The 19,048-nt window shown below is 40.6% G+C and overlaps 1 protein-coding gene across 3 annotated transcripts in view; it reads right to left on the bottom strand.

The window, feature by feature from the left end:
* The window catches only part of xylt2 (xylosyltransferase II), a 312,882-nt gene that overhangs the window by 53,552 nt on the left and 240,282 nt on the right, over positions 1-19,048 (bottom strand). For all 3 annotated transcript variants that reach the window (XM_072242003.1, XM_072242005.1, XM_072242004.1), the window contains one exon: positions 8,854-9,070. In XM_072242003.1, coding sequence (XP_072098104.1) covers positions 8,854-9,070 — 217 coding nt within the window. The remainder of the gene's footprint in view (positions 1-8,853; positions 9,071-19,048) is intronic.

The raw sequence follows: 19,048 nt of genomic DNA, 5'->3' as shown, positions 1-19,048 counted from the left end.
CAAATGTTCAGTTAGGGAGTCACAGAAGTGACAATATGGAAAAAGAAGACAGCAAGATATGGTATTTGTGGAAGGCAACGAGATAACGGAATGTGTAATGAATAAAATGATCCAGAAATGTGCAGAGATTCATATCCACAGATCCCTGATATACGCAGGGTATACAAAGAAAAGTTAAAAGGGCATAAGATATTGGTTGAAAGTCTGAGTCATAGAATATAAAAACAGGTTACAGAATTGCTGGATTCAGTGCAGTACTGAAAACAAGTGAAATGCTTGCAAACCATGTTGTTAGGGATAGAGTTGGTTGTGAGATTTGAAAGTGTAGGGTTTATTTGGATCAAAGTAAAATAGCTTCTTTGTAAAGCCATAATGTCAATCAGCTCGGAAGTGGATCCTTTAAGCAACATGTCCACGCCGGCCTTTTTGTCCATTTACACTAATCCTATTTGCCTATTTTAGAACCATGCTTTTTGTGCCTTGCCTATCTAAGTATCTGTTTAAATGTCTCTTAAATGTAGTGATAGTACTTGATTCAACCAGTCTTCTGGCAACACATTCCAGATATGAAGTGTTCTGTGTATTTAAAAAACACTTTTTGCTCAAATCTCCTTTAAAATTCCTGCCTCTGACCTTAAACCTGGACTTTCCTGATCTTGATACTCCCTACTATGGTAATACTATTTTGATTAGCTAACGATCATTGCCTCTTACAATTTAATACACCTTTAACAAGCCACTCCACAATCTTCACTTCAGGGAAAACAGGCCCAGCCAGTCCTATCTCTACCCATAAGCAAAGTCCATCAGTCCAGGTAATGTACTAGTGAATTGCCTCTATATTCTAGCACAAGCACATCCTTCTGATAGAGTACTGTGTGCAGTTCCCCAAACTAGCAGCAGTCTAATTAATGTCCAGTAAAGTTGCAACATGAAGTTCCAACTTTTCTCTTCTATGCCTTAAAAGCAAATCATATGCCTTCATCATCATACTTCTTTGAATTATGTTTGCACTGGAGAGAGTTCAAAAAAGATTCACCATGCCTTGACATGCATCTAATGGCAATAACAAAGCACCAGGAAATGTTTTGGAACCTCTGTTTATGTAATAGGACAAAAGCATTAAGCACATGGGATTTCCAGGGTTGTATCAGCCTGACAAGAGACAATAGGTGCAGGAGTAGGCCATTCAGCCCTTCGAGCCAGCACCGTCATTCACTGTGATCATGGCTGATCATCCACTATCAGTACCCTTTTCTTGCTTTCTCCCCAGATTCCTTCACTCTGCTATTCTTAAGAGCTCTATCTAACTCTTTCTTGAAAGAATCCAGAGAATTGGCCTCCACTGCGTTCTGAGGTAGAGCATTCCACAGAACCACAACCCTCTGTGTGAAAAAGCTTTTCCTCAACTCCGTTCTAAATGGTCTACCCCTTATTCTTAAACTGTGGCCTCTGGTTTTGGACTCCCCCACCATCGGGAACATGTTTCCTGCCTCTAGCGTGTCCAATCCCTTAATAATCTTATATGTTTCAATCAGATCCCCTCTCATCCTTCCAAAATCCAGTGTATACAAGCCCATTCGCTCCAATCTTTCAACATATGACAGTCCCACCATCCCGGGAATTAACCTCGTGAATCTACACTGCACTCCCTCAATAGCTAGAATGTCCTTCCTCAAATTTGGAGACAAAAACTGTACACAATACTCCAGGTGTGGTCTCACCAGGGCCCTGTACAACTGCAGAAGGACTTCCTTGCTCCTATACTCAACTCCCCTTGTTATGAAGGCCAACATGCTATTAGCTTTCTTCACTGCCTGCTGTACCTGCATGCTTACTTTCAGTGACTGATGAACAAGGACACCTAGATCTCGTTGTACTTACCCGTTTCCTAACTTGACACCATTCAGATAGTAACCTGCCTTCTTGTTCTTGCCACCAAAGTGGATAACCTCACATTTATCCACATTAAACTGCATCTGCCATGCATCTGCCCACTCACCCAACCTGTCTATGTCACCCTGCATCCTCATAACATCCTCCTCACATTTCACACTGCCACCCAGCTTTGTGTCATCTGCAAATTTGCTAATGTTACTTTTAATCCCTTCATCCAAATCATTAATGTATATTGTAAATGGCTGCGGTCCCAGCACTGAGCCTTGCGGTACCCCACTAGTCACTGCCTGCCATTCTGAAAAGGACCCATTAATCCCTACACTTTGTTTCCTGTCTGCCAACCAATTTTCTATCAGTGTCAGTACCCTACCCCCAATACCATTTGCTCTAATTTTGCCCACTAACCTTTTTGGGGTAAGACTGCAGGTTAAGCATCACCTTGTGTTTCTGATTTGCATCCCTGCTTTTCAAATCTTTCCGTGACTTGCTGCTCAGCTCTATAAATTCACCAAAGCCTCCAGTTCTAGCATCTTGCCTGTCTCTAATTATAATCACTCCATTATTATTAGAAATATCTGTATTTTTTCTGTGCAATTTCAAAGTTATTTTACTGACATCTCATCTACCCCAATCTAAGCTAGAATGTCAGATTACATGTTAAATAACATTAATGGAATGAGATAAAAGGAAGCATGAACAATCAGCTGATACTATGTAATTTGGATTGAGGAATAAAAATCACTTTGAAACCAGAATAGGAATTGTCCACAAGGCTTTTTACAGTCAGAATGGTGCTTAGGGATAGATTTAAGGAGAAGATTAAGGTAAAGTCCAAGTTAAAATTTCCATTCCTCACTTTCCTCAGTTCAGATCTCCTGATTCCATCTTTCTCTCTGCTAAAGTACTCTAAAATATAATCGCTCAGAAGACAAAGATCCCCTGAGTTCTATTGCTCCATTTTCAAATGTGCACTTTTGAAATTTGAAGGCTATAAGCAACTCAAATCCAGCTTTCAGGACAATGAAATAATCAACTGAATTGTTTATTTTCCTAAAATCACTTCCAAATGTTTCTCTCTCCAGGAACCACACACTCAACATATCCTTTCCTACTGAGTGACAAATAATTGTATTTTGTAGGAAAAGAAGTGTCTCTTTATGTTTGCCAAAACCCCACTGCCATTAACTCGTCTCTGCTTAACCTTGCATTAGCTGCCTGCCTCGGAAGATCATTGTCATCTATTCTTCCTTGGTTCATTCCTCAATCCAAACTGCACATAAATACATTGTTTAGAGGCTTATTAGATTACACTTGTCTGAACTAAATCATAGAAATATTATGGCCAACAGGTTGAATTTAATTTCAGCTGAAGTAGAATCAGGACAGAATGAATGGAAGATCTTTGAAAATACAGTTAGGGTTCTTGATTTTGACTATTATCAGTACTTCAGAAAGTGCTTCCTTGGAATCACAAGGTAACCAGAAAGTAGGTGTTCTATAATCTGTTAACTCCCAGTGTTTGCTCACATGAAGATCAGATCTGGGTAAAGTTCCATCACGCAGGGAACTGTACACCAAGAAAAACTGGCATCTTTGGAAGGAAGGTCATTTTAAAATGTCTGCTCACATGCAAGCAAAGCAAGTTATATTCTTATCCTGGTACAAACACCTTGCTTTCATACAAACAAAAATGCACATTTGAAGACAAAATGATACACAAGTGAAACAGTTCATAAGAAATGAGGGCTATACAAGTAAATCAAGAAAAGCCAAGGTACTAGAAATAAAATGAATTTGACATTTAATGCAAATATTCATAGTTATAAACAATTTTGATAATACAGTTACTACCTCTGATTATTGGAGGTCTTTTATTAAGATAAGAACTAAATTAATTTAATACCAGTTTAAAAGATGCTCAGAAAAAATAAGCAACACACACAAAATGCTGGTAGAACGCAGCAGACCAGGCAGCATCTATAGGAAGAAGTACAGTTGACGTTTCAGGCCGAGATCCTTCAGAAAAAATAATCTAAGTTTGTCCAAACTCTCGTAACTAATACTCTTGAATCCAGGCAACATCTTGGTAAAGCTTTCCTGCACTCCTTCCAAATCCCTTCCTGCAGCGTAGTGACCAGAACTGCACAAAATATTCCAATGTGACCCAACCAAAGTTTTATACAGCTACAACAGAGAGAGCAGGAACAGGCTACCTGATCTATCATCCAATATGATTTATCTAGACTTCATGTACCAGTTTCATGATGCCCTCAGTTCCCTGATCTGTTAAATATTTATCCTCCTCCTCTCCAAATAAAAGCCTCCATGATTTGATATTAATTGCCAGAGGCGTGCAAAGCTCCCCACCCCCATTCTAATGACTTTCCATAGGAGTACTATCAAAACTGGCCTGTCTGGCTGTATCATGATGTGATACGGAAGCTGCAGTGACCCTACAGAGGTAGTAAAGGATCACCGGGGTCTCCCTCTCCCTTACGTAATGCTCTGGTTCATACTTTTTACTGTTATGCTGTATGTACTTCATTTTGTGCAGCTCTGTAAGAGCTGTTTTTTTCTGCTTTCAGTTTGTTTGGGTTATTGTTGAAGATGAGGGACGATGTAGAATGTGTGCCATCCAGTTAGTGGGAGGTTTTTCTTGGTGAGGGACAATAAGGTTGGTCTTGCATTTTTGTTCCAGAGGAGACGCCGGGGAGAATCGGTCGTAGCATACGATCCAGCGGGAGACCCTTTTGTTTGAGATGGATTGTGTGCGACATTTGGAAGGTGGCGTGTGCTTTCACGTTGACTGAGGGTCTAGTGTGTGAGTGACAGAGAAGTTCAAGATGAGCTCCAACTTGTGCACATTTGACTGTTTAATTAGAATGGGCCCTTTTCTTTTTGTTATTCTTTACTAACCCTTTGGTTAAGATTCATAAATATAATTTTTTTAATCGTAAGCAGTGTGCTGTCTGTTATTTGGTGGCATTAATTTGTAACAGGGTAGTAAATGTCACAGCATCCACACAAACCGAGGTTTGGGGTGGAACCCAGTGCACCCCAATCTCTAAAGTTTGGCGGGGCTGGAGGTCTTCCCTAGATTTACGCAGCCAAGGAAACCGGGCGTTTCACTTATTTGTGACACTTACTCAGGAGCCTTGTATATGAAGGGCCGAAAGCATTGTTGAGGGTCTCTACCACCCTACCACAACTTCCTTGACTCACTATTGTCAGGAAGGAGATACAGGAGCAACAGGACTAGGACTACCAGAAATGGTAACAGCTTCCTTGCTCAGGATGTGAGTCTAATGAAAATCCCGCCATCACTGAGGTTTCCACACTAAGACAGCAAGCTGGCTTTAATGTGCACTACATGCACTTTTGAATTATGTTTTATTAACCTATTTGAGGAGATATTTTGCTTATGTGCAGTGTGATATATCTTTTGTTGGTGCTTTGTGGTCCGGAGGAAAGCTGATTCATTTGTTAGTATATTTGTACAGCTAGATAATAATAACCTTGAACTTGATTTGTTTTAGTCTCCAACTCTCAAAGTTGCTCAAATATTCCCCATCTTCTTGTTACCACTAGCTTCAGTAACTTCAAATGCTGTAGTTTTTAGTTTAATATTTTCTATGAATTTATTCATTAGCCACAAATACTGCTTCTTTCTCATTGAATATGTCTTTCTATTTGCAATAAATTTCTTTTGAGTATTATTAGATTTAAATTAATTTATCACATGTACATCAGAACATACAGTAAAAAACATCATGTGTGTTAATAACCAATGCAACCTAAGGGTATGGCCAAACTATGTGAAAGTTGCTTAAACATCTGCTACTTCAGATCTACTGACCCGTATGGGTCCTAGCTATGCCTGCCTTTTTGTTGGCTTTGTGGAACAATCTATGTTCCGTGCCTATTCTGCTATCTGTCACCCACTTTTCCTTCCTTACATCGACGACTGCATTGGCGCTGCTTCCTGCATGCATGCAGAGCTTGTTGACTTTATTAACTTTGCCTTCAACTTTCACCCTGCCCTCAAGTTTACCTGGTCCATTTCCGACACCTCCCTCCCCTTTCTGGATCTTTCTGTCTCTGTCTCTGGAGACAGCTTATCCACTAATGTCTACTATAAGCCTACTGACTCTCACAGCTATCTGGACTATTCCTCTTCTCACCCTGTCTCTTGCAAAAACGCCATCCCCTTCTCGCAATTCCTCCGTCTCCGCCGCATCTGCTCTCAGGATGAGGCTTTTCATTCTAGGACGAGGGAGATGTCTTCCTTTTTTAAAGAAAGGGGCTTCCCTTCCTCCACTATCAACTCTGCTCTTAAACGCATCTCCCCCATTTCACATACATCTGCTCTCACTCCATCCTCCCGCCACCCCACTAGGAATAGGGTTCCCCTGGTCCTCACCTACCACCCCACCAGCCTCCGGGGTCCAACATATTATTCTCCGGAACTTCTGCCACCTCCAACGGGATCCCACCACTAAGCACATCTTTCCCTCCCACCCCCCTCTGCATTCCACAGGGATCGCTCCATACCCGATTCCCTTGTCCATTCGTCCCCCCCATCCCTCCCCACTGATCTCCCTCCTGGCACTCATCCGTGTAAGCGGAACAAGTGCTACACATGCCCTTACACTTCCTCCCTTACCACCATTCAGGGCCCCAAACAGTCCTTCCAGGTGAGGCAACACTTCACCTGTGAGTCGGCTGGGGTGATATACTGCGTCCGGTGCTCCCAATGTGGCCTTTTATATATTGGTGAGACCCGACACAGACTGGGAGACCGCTTTGCTGAACACCTACGCTCTGTCTGCCAGAGAAAGCAGGATCTCCCAGTGGCCACACATTTTAATTCCACATCCCCTTCCCATTCTGACATGTCTATCCATGGCCTCCTCTACTGTAAAGATGAAGCCACACTCAGGTTGGAGGAACAACACCTTATATTCTGTCTGGGTAGCCTCCAACCTGATGGCATGAACATCGACTTCTCTAACTTCCGCTAATACCCCACCTCCCCCTCGTACCCCATCTGTTACTTATTTTTATACACACATTCTTTCTCTCACTCTCCTTTTTCTCCCTCTGTCCCTCTGAACCCCTTGCCCATCCTCTGGGAACCCCCCCCCCCCCAGTCTTTCTTCCCGGACCTCCTGTCCCATGATCCTCTCGTATCCCTTTTGCCTATCACCTGTCCAGCTCTTGGCTCCATCCCTCCCCCTCCTGTCTTCTCCTATCATTTTGGATCTCCCCCTCCCCCTCCAACTTTCAAATCTCTTACTAGCTCTTCCTTCAGTTAGTCCTGACGAAGGGTCTCGGCCTGAAACGTCGACTGCACCTCTTCCTAGAGATGCTGCCTGGCCTGCTGCGTTCACCAGCAACTTTTATGTGTGTTGCTTGAATTTCCAGCATCTGCAGAATTCCTGTTGTCTACTGACCATTATACTATTTTATTGGTCCATTGTATATAAAGACTCCTTTACACCTTTATAATTGCCCTAAGTTGAGAACACTGGTTCTTGATGAGAATTTCACCTTTAGTGTACTAAGAATTCTAACACAGAATCTAAAGAACCAGGGACTAAATGTTTTCTTATACGTACAAACAGAAAGGAATGGAATAATTTTAAATTTAAACCTGAACCAATCAGATGAAAGGATATAAATATTATTAAGTTGAGAGCAACTTTGAGGATATGGGATTCTCTGGATAAAACTGCTTCAAAGTGATTAAACCCACATTATCTGTCAAGGTGGCTATAGAGTACTGGTGAGAAATGGGAAATTGATCACCCAGGAGTGTTTGATGGAGAAATTAAGGGAGGTTTACACTGTATCTAAGCAATTTCATAACTGCCCTATTACATAAAACATTTTGCTCTCCATCAATGCTGCCCCACCAGCTGAGTACTTCCAGTATTGTTTTTAATTGTCTCTGCCAGTGCTGGTAAGACATTCCACCCACCCTACTCTATTGTCTCTATCAGCATGACTCTGAAGGTGATTTAGTCTGTATAAGGGGTTTCTTCTTTCATGTTATTTGCTAAGGCTAATAAAAATGGCTTCTTTGTTATGTTATAATAAAATGGCCTCTCTGTAATGTTAACTGCTGAGTTAACGGTTGCAGCTTGTTTGGGTTATAATTACTGATAACAGGAATTCTATTTAATTGCTAACCAATTGGGATAGATGTTATTCTTTCTTGTGTGTCTGTAAGCTACTGTTTTTGTGGGCTTTGGGCAGAAGGCATGATGGGGCCAGAGAGAGGAGACGCGATGAGAGAGATGCTGTAAGCTGGGCGAGGATCGGACCCAACAGGGAGTCTGAGGCCTAGGGCTTTTCGGGAGGAGAACCAAAGAGGAAGGACGTGCTGGACGCGCTCTGGTCGACCACTGTGCTTGGTCCCAGGTGGCGGGTCGAGGAGGTCAGAGATCGAATGGTGGAAAGAAGACTCCGTTAATTGAGTTTCAACGGTTGTGCATGAAGTGGTTGAACTCTGATAAGTTTGGCGCCTTTTACTTTCCTTTTATATTGTATATCTATTAATTACATAGTTCCAGTAAGATCTATAAAGTGTAATCTGTAAATCATACATTGTGTGCTGTCTGTTAATTGCCGGGGTGGGGTACATCATACGGTATCCACACAAACTTGATACCCAGTTTGGCAGGGCCGAAGACTGTTCCCCTTAGACGGAAGTGAGCTGAGCAAGTCTGAGGCTTACCAGGAGGCTACATCTGTATCCAACTTTGCTCTATATTCCCCAGGAAATTTTAATACGATGGAATAAAGGAGGGCTTCTCTGTGTTGTTCCTTGCCTAGAAAAGTTTGGGTCAGACACTGCTGTCTGAAGTGGGAGGAGTGTCATTCTCAAGCAGAAAGTAGTCCTGATTTTGATGACACTGAAAAAAACACATTTGAAAGTCAGTCAGTTCTCACCTCAGCTGGAAGCAGAGTGTACCCGTAGAACTGTTTCAGCTGAATGACCAGCTCATCCTGTGAGTACACCACATAATCAACAAACTTGTGAGTCAGAGCAAACCAGTCGGAACCACCATCCACTACAATGCCCTCAGGTATCTGCCTGTCTCCAAGGCGCCACATATGACTGTCACATTCATGGAAGAGTCTGTCCAAACCCTGTTTCTTGATGAACCTGTAAATAGAGTATAAGAGGAAGGAAATCATGTTACAGCTATATAAACTACGGTTAGGCTACACTTGAAGTAGGATTATGTGCATTTCTGGTTGCCCATTACTGGAAGCTGTGGAGGCTTTGGAGAGGTTGCAGAAGAGGTTCACCAGGATGCTGCCTGGATGGGAGGGTGTGTGCTATGAGGCATGTTGACAAACTTGCGTTATTTGCTCTGGAGCATCAAAGTCTGAAGGGAAAACTAATAAAAGTTTATAAAATTATGATAGGTATAGCTAGGGTAGTCAGAACTGTTTCCTCTAAGCCGAGTGAGTGCGCAGCTGTGCAGTAACCGAATATTCTCCCATACACAGCCTTTGTTGTCATGCAACTACAATTTTCTTTTACATAATGTTAATAAAATTATGAAATACCCTGTAATTATGTATTATTGTATATAATCCAGAAATTTTACAAATTATGTACCACAACATTTACTTTCAAACATCTTAGAGCTTCAACGTATTTACATTGTCAGTGTTTCAAGTTACAACATTGTTACAAATTGTAACAATAAACACAGAATGGAAGTTGGTAGCCCATTGTTGATAAACTGCTGCACATTGAACACTGACGCTGTCTAGTCAAAACATTTTACTTTTGTCATTGTGCCTGTTAGTTGTTTTGGCTGCCTGACATCATTTACTCATGTCAGTTGTGGTTTGTGGTTGATGTGAAAAATCTGTATTCTGACTCTTTTGGCAAATAACCTTACAAAAAAATTCAGAATCAGGTATAATATCACTGGTACATGTCGTAAAATTTGTTATGCAGCAGCAGTACATTGCAATATATGATAATAAAAAATGTAAATTACAGTTGAATATATATATTAATAAAGTTAAATTGATTAAATTAAATAAGCAGTGAGTTAAATTAGTGATTAATTGTAATGTAATTGTAATGTAATAAGAATTTTTAAACTTAAAAAAATGTTAAAACAAAGTGGGAGAATCTAGGACCAGAAAACACAGCCTCAGAATAGAGGAGCGTCCTTTTAGAACAGAGATGAGGAGATGAGAATTTCTTCGGCCAAAAGTAGTGAATCGGTGGAATTCGTTGCCACAGGCAGCTGTGGAGGCCAAGTCTTTATGTACTAAAGGCAGAGGGTGATAGATTCTCGAATGGTCAGGGTATGAAGGGATATGTGGGGCAGGCAAGATATTGGGGCTGCGAGGAAAAATGGATCAGCCATTATGAAATGGCGGAGCAGACTTGATAGGCTAAATGGCCTAATTCTGCTCCTATAACTCATAGCTTTATGGTCTAAAAATTAGTTTCTATAAAATTGTTTGCATAACTGTAGTTATTTTATTAAAATATGTTTACTTATCTTGTTAAATTTTTCTATTAATAATAATAATAATAATAGTATTCCCAAATGATCGTAATTATTATCTTTGGTATTCTAAGGATGTTGAAAGGAAAAGGAGAAGAAGAATTCAATGCATTGAAGAACAAAATTTAAAGTAGGTTGGCTTTTGCAACTTGGAGATACTGAACTACTGTCTTCACATCAAAACCAAAAAACCAAAATTGGCAATTTTTTTTTACATATCAAGATACTGGTGACATTATGTGGAAGTGCAAGTTTGGGGCAAGTTCAGTAATGGAAAAAATGGGATGAATGGAAGTTAGATTACTTAAAACGACAATTTAACTAGAGAATTCATATAGGGTTGCAGTTGCAGTTATCAATTAATGCAACCAGAAGAAATATAGAATTTTGCACCTTAACTGAAACTTCAAAAGAGCGTGAAGCAGGAGCGAAACAAGATGCATGAAAGAAGCCTAAATCTGATATGCTCAAAGTGGTAATTGATAACATTATCTTAGTTAAAATTAATCTTCTGTGCATTCCATGCAAGAAATTCATGCACATGGCTAAAAATGTAAATATACCAGAGAGTTAGTGCAGCAAGAACTATGCATTTGAATTTCTTGAGTGCATTAACTTTGTGCTTCAGAAACAAATAAAGGAAGAATTGCGGAAATCTGCTTTCCATACATTAATTGCTGACGAAAGTACAGACATTTCTGTACAGAAAGTGCTAATTTTGTATTTTAGGTTTCAACCAGAAATTAAACTTCCTATAATACTGTGTTTGTAGGTTATTTGAAACTAACTGCATGTGACAGTATCACTAGTGTTGAAGCAATTTAAAAAAAAATCAAGAACAAAAGGTCAGACAAGGCGAATGTTATGCTTGGAAAGAATAATGGTGTAGCAGCAGTTCTTCAACAAGAAATAGGGCATCTGTCAAAGCAATATTACATTTTTCACAGAGAATACCTGGGTTTAGATCAGTGATTCCCAACAGGAGTGGTTACATGTCCTAAGGGGGTATTAAAGGAAATAGAAGTTGTTGAGGCAGTGTGGTAAGCAGCACCCTAACTTGAAACACGAGACCTGACTGACCGTTAGTAGAGGAGGCACTTCCAAAAACCAGGATGAGGCACTCGAACATAGGAATTACCATAGCTGTGCAAGTGGTGAGCACTATTCATCACAATGTGTCGGAAACTCAGTAATCTCACCTGACCTCACCAACCAATTCAGCATTCAACACCATAATCCCCTCCAGGCTCAACAGGAAGCTCAAAGACCTCGGCCTTCACCCTGCCCTGTGTAGCTGGATGTTGGACTTCCTGTCAGATTGCTGGCAGGTGGTAAGAGTGGATTCCCTCACCTCTGCCACTCAACACAGGTGTCCCTCAGGGCTGTGTCCTAAGTCCCCTCCTTTACTCTCTGTATATCCATGACTGTGTCACCACCCACCGCTCCAATCGGCTAATTAAATTTGCTGACAACATTACCCTAATTGGCCGAATCTCAAATAATAATGAGGCAGCCTACACAGAAGAAATCATCACCCTAACACAGTGGTGTCAAGAAAACAACCTCTCCCTCAATGTCGCAAAAATAAAGGAGCTGGTTGTGGACTACAGGAGGAATGGAAACAGGCTAATCCCTATTGACATCAATGGATCTGGGGTTGCGAGGGTGTACAGCTTTATGTTCCTCAGCATAAACTTCACCGAGGATCTTGCATGGTCTGTTTATACTGGCTGTGTGGTGAGAAAGGCACAACAGTGCCTCTTTCACCTCAGACGGTTCGGGAAGTTTGGTGTGGGCCCCCAAATCCTAAGAACTTTCTACAGGGGCACAATGGAGAGCATCCTGACTGGCTGCATCACTGCCTGGTATGGGAACTGTACTTCCTACGATCGCAGGACTCTGCAGAGAGTGGTGCGGACAGCCCAGCACATCTGTAGATGTGAACTTCCCACTATTCAGGACATTTACAAAGACAGGTATGTAAAAAGGGCCTGAAGGATCATTGGGGACCCGAGTCACCCCAACCACAAACTGTTCCAGCCGCTACCATCAAGGAAACGGTACTACAGCATGATAGCCAGGACCAACAGGCTCCGGGACAGCTTCTTCCACTACGCCATCAACTCACGCTGATACAATTGTATTTCTATGTTATAATGACTGTCCTGTTGCACATATTATTTATTATAATTCACTATAAATTGCACATTTAGATGGAGATGTAACGTAAAGATTTTGACTCATGTAAACGAAGGATGTAAGTAATTCAGTAAATTCAATTCAACCAAACAACATTTATTGAGGATCCATAAATTTGCAACCAGGGTGCCCACCAGTGTTTTATCTTAATTTAGCCCCGCTAATGATGGATAAGTACGTGTAGCATGCTCTCTATGAACAGTGGTGGCGCCAGAGATTTTTTCTTGCTGGTGCTACAGTGGGGCTGAATTATTCAGTGATGGTGCTGAGGGATGCACCCTATGGTAATATGTATTCGCAATTCCAGACGCGTGGCGTTCGAAAGTCAGTTTCAAGTATTATGTGCCTAGTATAAATGCCTCTGTTGATTCACAAGCAATAGCAATTGATGAATATAATATAGAAGTGAACTGTGACAGTGTCAACAGCATCAGAGACAACCCGGGCTACACAGAGCATAAACAAACAAACCAACAGAGCATCCGACCCACAGCACACAACGTGAATCACGCACCAATCCAGCAATCAGTGTCAAATGCATGCTTTTCAACTGAAAAACACAACATTAACCCACAATGTCCACTGCTATTCACATTACATAGACAGACAATGCCAAAAGATACACCGTTATTAAAGTCAAATAAGACAAACAACAGATGCAAGGCTTTACCAGAAGTTGGACAAATCGTACTCTGACCATGCAGTACCTCAATTAATTCGGCTACTGAATTTAAAACAAAAATCAACAGAATCACCGCTTGGAGGTCTAAGCAAAACCAGTAGGCTTAACAGCAGTAAATGTAATAGTTTCGGATTTGCAGGAAACATAAGGACTATCGGGTATCCACCACAAAATAATAATAATAATCAGCATTAGTCTTGGCCCAAATTTTTTTAAAAATCAACTGCACTCACCATTGATGTTTTCAGAGAAGCACAATCCGTCTGTTGTTGTGATTGGTGGCGAAAGCATCAATGATTTTTCTGGATGTCAAGTGCTTTGGTCCTCTGGCTGTTTATGGCCAACAGGGACAAGTTGCTGTTCCGAGCATCGCTGCTGCTATTCCTTAGGTAGTTTTTGAGGCGTCTGAGGCAAGAGAAACTCCGTTTGCATGAAGCAGATGTCACAGGCAGAGTCAGTGATATGCAGGTTGGTTTGTATAAATTTATAAATGCATCATGGTAGGGTCTCATTGGAGCTAGAAATTCCACTGTGTCATTCACTGTCTGTCATTGCTAGAGACTAAACTACAGCTCTCATATACTCACGCTTTTCTTGGACAAACTTTGCATGTCCTTTGTCAAGCAAGTTGTGGTAACCGGTGACAGTGAAGGTAGACTCAGAATGGAACCCATGTCCTCCACACAGGAATTGCCTGCATGCGAAGCAGAACGTAGTATCTTTCGTGATCGAATATTCCAGTCAGTCAAACCAGCCACGAATAAAACTCCTTTGCTGATTGCCAAACTGTTGCAAGCAGTGAAAGGTACTTTTTCCAATGCTGGCCGACAGGGTCTTTCCTCAGGCTGCTGGCTAACATCGCTAACAGTATTCGCACTAGCACTAAGAGCAGCTTCATCCACGTTCTCTTCCGAATCCCATTCCATTTCTTGTCCCTCTACTTCGCCCTCACACTCCTTCGATGATCTGCTGTCCTCCTCATCCCCATTTCTTTCTGCATGTCACTTTCAATTAAGACAAGCTCAGGCTGAGACACCACTGACTCTTCTGGACGAGGTCGTTTTCTCACTAAAAATCGATCCATTTTTCACGCTGCCAAAATAATGCACGTGCCAGGCCCACGTTAGTTTGTAAAAGCACAATGTGTGTACATGTGTGTGGGGCATCCGTTAGTCTCACGAGACCATGGATCTGTGCCTGGATGTATACTATCAATCTCTCGTGTGAGTGAGAGTGAGTGACATCACCACCTTAAGTGATCTTAGATCAGCTTAACTGATCTGAGGACAGCAACGGCGAGACATTGACAACGAGCGAATAAGCAGAAGTGTAGAGTGGATCTGACAGAGTTTATAACTTTATTGCTGCGTGGGTGCTATGGTAGTTGGGAGTGCTGTTTCACTAGATCAACTGGAGAAACAAGCTGTATTCAAAACTATACGGAGAAAGCAAAGCAGCGCAATTTGCTTGTGAAATTCAGTCAATTTCTTGGTGGTGCTATGCTGGTGCTATTGCAATTTCTGCTGGGGCTATAGCCCCAGCTAGCACCAACTTAGCGCTGCCCCATTTATGAGTCTGAAGGCGATGAAGCCTTGAATTCTAATGCTGCTAAGAAACAGAAACTACAGAAAGTGCATCAATACAATGTTACATACCTGGACTATGGTTTTATTCCGTTCCTGTTGGATCAGTGATGCCCCATGTGTCTTTCTTGTAATACTGTACTGTCTAATAAAGCCATGAAACCATCAAGATTGTAAGAACAGTTCAGTAAAAGACACCTTGAAAAGGCTACTTACGGTATTACTCAGTTGCAGAAGATGAAGGAAGCATTTGCAATGTGTTGCACCCTTGAGTCATTTGCCAAGAGAGCTAAAAATGACCCTGATATTGATCATTGCTTCTTACAACGTTTCCAAGATGACAGCCAAGAGTGGAAAATCTTGTGCAATTAGTGAAAAATTAATAATAGCTGCTGTATCAGAAGTGCTCACCACTGTTCTTAAAATGGATACCTGTATTTTAAAATCAGTTCCTCTGAGAAAAACTCTGTAGCTAATGGCATATGTACAGTTTATTGAAAATGGAAATGTTTATGAAGAGATTCTTTTTCGTAAAAAGTTAAAAACAAATATCAACAGAGAATCAGTCTATGCCGAGCTCAAATTGTATATTGAGGATAAAAGTATTCCGATTAGGAACATGATTGCTTGTGCAACAGATGGAGCACCATATATGACAGATCGCCATGCTGCTTTAGCGGTACTGATGAAAAAATAAATTCCAAGTCTGTTTGCAATCCATTGTGTAATTCATTGTCAACATCTCACAGCCAAAAACCTCAGCTAGTGACTTTCTTCAAGCATGACTCTTGTAATATCTACCATCAATAAAATTAAAGCTCATCCATTAAACAGTAGAATATTTTGCCAGTTATTCCAAGGTAATGATGAAGAGTTTGAATGTTTGCTTCTTCACACTGAAGTGCGTGGCTGTCAAAAGGCTGCTACTTAAAACGTTTCTTTGATCTTTTTGACACTGGTTGAATATTTGCTCAAAGCTGAGAAGAGCTTGGAGACAAGATTGAACTTCTCCATGGAGATGTAGCATACCTATTAATCTGTATGACGAAATGAACATTCTAGACATGAAACGGCAGGATGAGAGTTTCAACTTAATCCAGGCAAAAAGTGCAGTTCCACTTTTATTGGAAAATTGGAAATATATAAGCAAAACATTGGGAGAAGAATGTTCTCACAGTTTCACTACATGGAAAGTATGGCACCGTCTTTCACAGAAGGTGAATGCAAGAGTACTGCAGGCACTGAAGAAGGATTTTCACTATCGATTTAATGATTTGAACATTCTGGAAATTCCAAACCGGGTAATTAACCCATTTCTTTGTAAGGTGGAAGCACAGGAAGACAGATTGTAAGAAGAAATTATCAAAATTCAGGATGAAGAAGCAAAAATGCTTTTCAAAAATGTCAGCTTTTGTGGTATGTGGCTACACCGTCATACAAAGCTTCCTGGTCTTTGGAGAAGAGCCAAGCTGTTCTTCATTGCATTTTCATCCTCCTACCTTGTTGAAAAAGACTTCAGAGCAGTGAACCACATATTCACAAAAAACAGAAATCGCTTGGACATTGTTATATGTGAGGACTTAAGGCTTTTGCTGTCATAACTTGAACCAGATACTTCAACTCTTGCTAAAACCATCAAGCTCAAGGATCACATTGATATCGAAGAAGCTGTACAGCACACTGGTACTGTGTAAGCTAGGTTTAAAGACAAATTAAAATTAAAAGCAGAATTATTTTTCTCATGTTAGCATAAAGAATAGTAGACATGCTTTTACACTACGGGGTATCAGAAAGTATACTGTGCTTAAGAGAGGTGTTTGCAATTATGAAGGTGCTTTAAGGGGGAGCTGAGCTAAAAAAGGTTGGGAAACACTGGTTTTGATGATGCATGGCAAAAATATCAATTTTGCAGGATATAGAATGTCTGCTACAAACAGGGTATAGAATGTTCAGCATTTTATACTGGTTACAAAAAGTTAGAAGAATTAGCTAATGTCACAAATGTCACAGACCACTAAACAAAGTAAGATGGCTTTCAAAACAGATGGCTGTTACTACTTTAATGAGGAATTACAAATCCAGTATTGCAAAGTGCAAGTTAATGAATGTAACAATCCAATCAGCAGCTCCTGCTGCAAGATTTTGACCAATCCACATTATTGAGTAATATTAAGTGTCCTTAACAATGTTGAGAAGATATGGCATCACTTTGTAAATTCCTTCAGGAAAGCTGTTTGAATACAATTGAAGCATAAAAGCAAAAATTAATAAGTCACAGTATCTTGGCAATATCATTTATTGGAGTGACAAAATAAAAGATTGCTTGCATTTAGAAGTTCTGACGTCAATACAACCCCTACTATTGGGGCAGCATGGTAGTGTAGAGGTTAGCACAACTCTTTACAGCACCAGCAACACGGCTTCAATTTGCACACCTGCCTGTAAGTTGTTTAAACATTTTCCCCATAACCATGTGGGTGGCCTCCGAGTGCTCTGGTTTCCTCCCACAGTCCAAAGATGTACCAGTTGATAGGTTCATTGGTCATTGTAAATTATGATCAGGCTAGGATTAAGTCAAAGGTTTGCTGGGCAGTGTGGCTGGAAGGACCGGAAGAGACTATTCCACGCTATATCTAAGTAATAATAATAAATTATTCAATTCATTCAACATGTGTATCACTTGAATAATAGATTTCTGGATGATGAGTTAAAAGAATGGCAAGCAATGACCCTGTTGCTATTGCAAATGCAACCAGTTTTGACTTTGGAAAACAGAATGGTGTATGAATGACAAAAGAACACTCAGCTCCCCTTACGAACTAGTGTTGCCTCAAGAATACTTCACCAATATTGTGCTTTCAAGTTTTTTGTGTCTGAGAAAGTTAAGATTGGTTCAATTAAGACATTCACTGATATGTTGAAATACGTGCTTCGAAACAAAGGATTTGAAGTTCTGTCAATTCTTGTTGACATTGTTGTAACATTTCAAGCTTCTAGTGCTGACTTTGAAAGTGGACTCAGTATTATGAATTCAATTTAATGTAAATCCAGAAAAGGCAAGAAGTGGAACATTCGGATGATCGAGAATCAAGACGTATATTTCATCTGGATGTGAAATTAATCTGGACAGTGTTTATAGACGATGGATTTGTAAGAAAGACAAATGAGAAAAAGTTTATAAAATGTGAAAGATTTTCTTGTACTATATCTCATTATACCCTTCAATTAATAAAGTAAAAAGTATGTTATTTTTTAATTTTCATTCTAAATATTCACAGTTTGCATATTACAAATATTTAAAGTACTGTGCAGTTTTCAGGCTGTGTAAAAAATGGTCTGCATAGCTGTAAAAAAAATTAGAGGGAACGTTGGTAGATACTCAGAATCTTTATTCAAAGTACGAATATCGAATACTAGAGGGCATAGCTTTAAGGTGAGGGGGGTAAAGTTTAGAGGTTTTTTTTGTTTTTATGGAGGGGTAGTGCCCGGAACAGGATGGAAGGGATGGCAGCGGGAGCAGATATGATAGCGGTGTTTAAGAGGCGGTTAGACATGCAAATATGTAGAAATGGCCATATCTGGATCAGGTGTACGCCTGCCAAAGAGACTCTGCATCATGTTCTGTGCAGACATTGCAACCTGAAGGGCCTGTTCCTCTGCTGTACCGTTCTCTGTAAGAGGGAATTCACCTGAATCAAGGAATAAAGAACTTGCATTTATGTTCATCTTCTGGATACTGTAGTCATGGGTTAAAGAAGCAGCCAACCCAAACTCAAATTAATACCCAACAAATAAGGTAAATAATCCAAGAATTACAGCAATAATTCCCAACCTTTTTCTGCTCATGGCCCACCTGTGACATTCATTTACCTCTGTGGCCCCCATCCTCCATAGTCTCCATTAGATGCCAAAGTTTTTTTTTTGGTCAACTGTACTAATTATTTGAATATACAATATGTATATATGCAATGATAGAGATCTAGAAGATTATAAGCCTAGCAGGAAGGAGATTAAGAATGAAATTAGGAGAGCCAGAAGCGGTCATGAGAAGGCCTTGGAGGGCAGGATTAAGGGGTTTTCCTTCAACCTACGCAGCAGCTTTGGGTGTCCTATGGACTCGGGCCCCAAGATCCCTCTGA

Source organism: Mobula birostris, chromosome 24 (genome assembly GCF_030028105.1).
Source record: "Mobula birostris isolate sMobBir1 chromosome 24, sMobBir1.hap1, whole genome shotgun sequence".
In the NCBI taxonomy this organism is placed as follows: domain Eukaryota; kingdom Metazoa; phylum Chordata; class Chondrichthyes; order Myliobatiformes; family Myliobatidae; genus Mobula; species Mobula birostris.
This window is presented reverse-complemented; position numbering and strand designations above follow the sequence as displayed.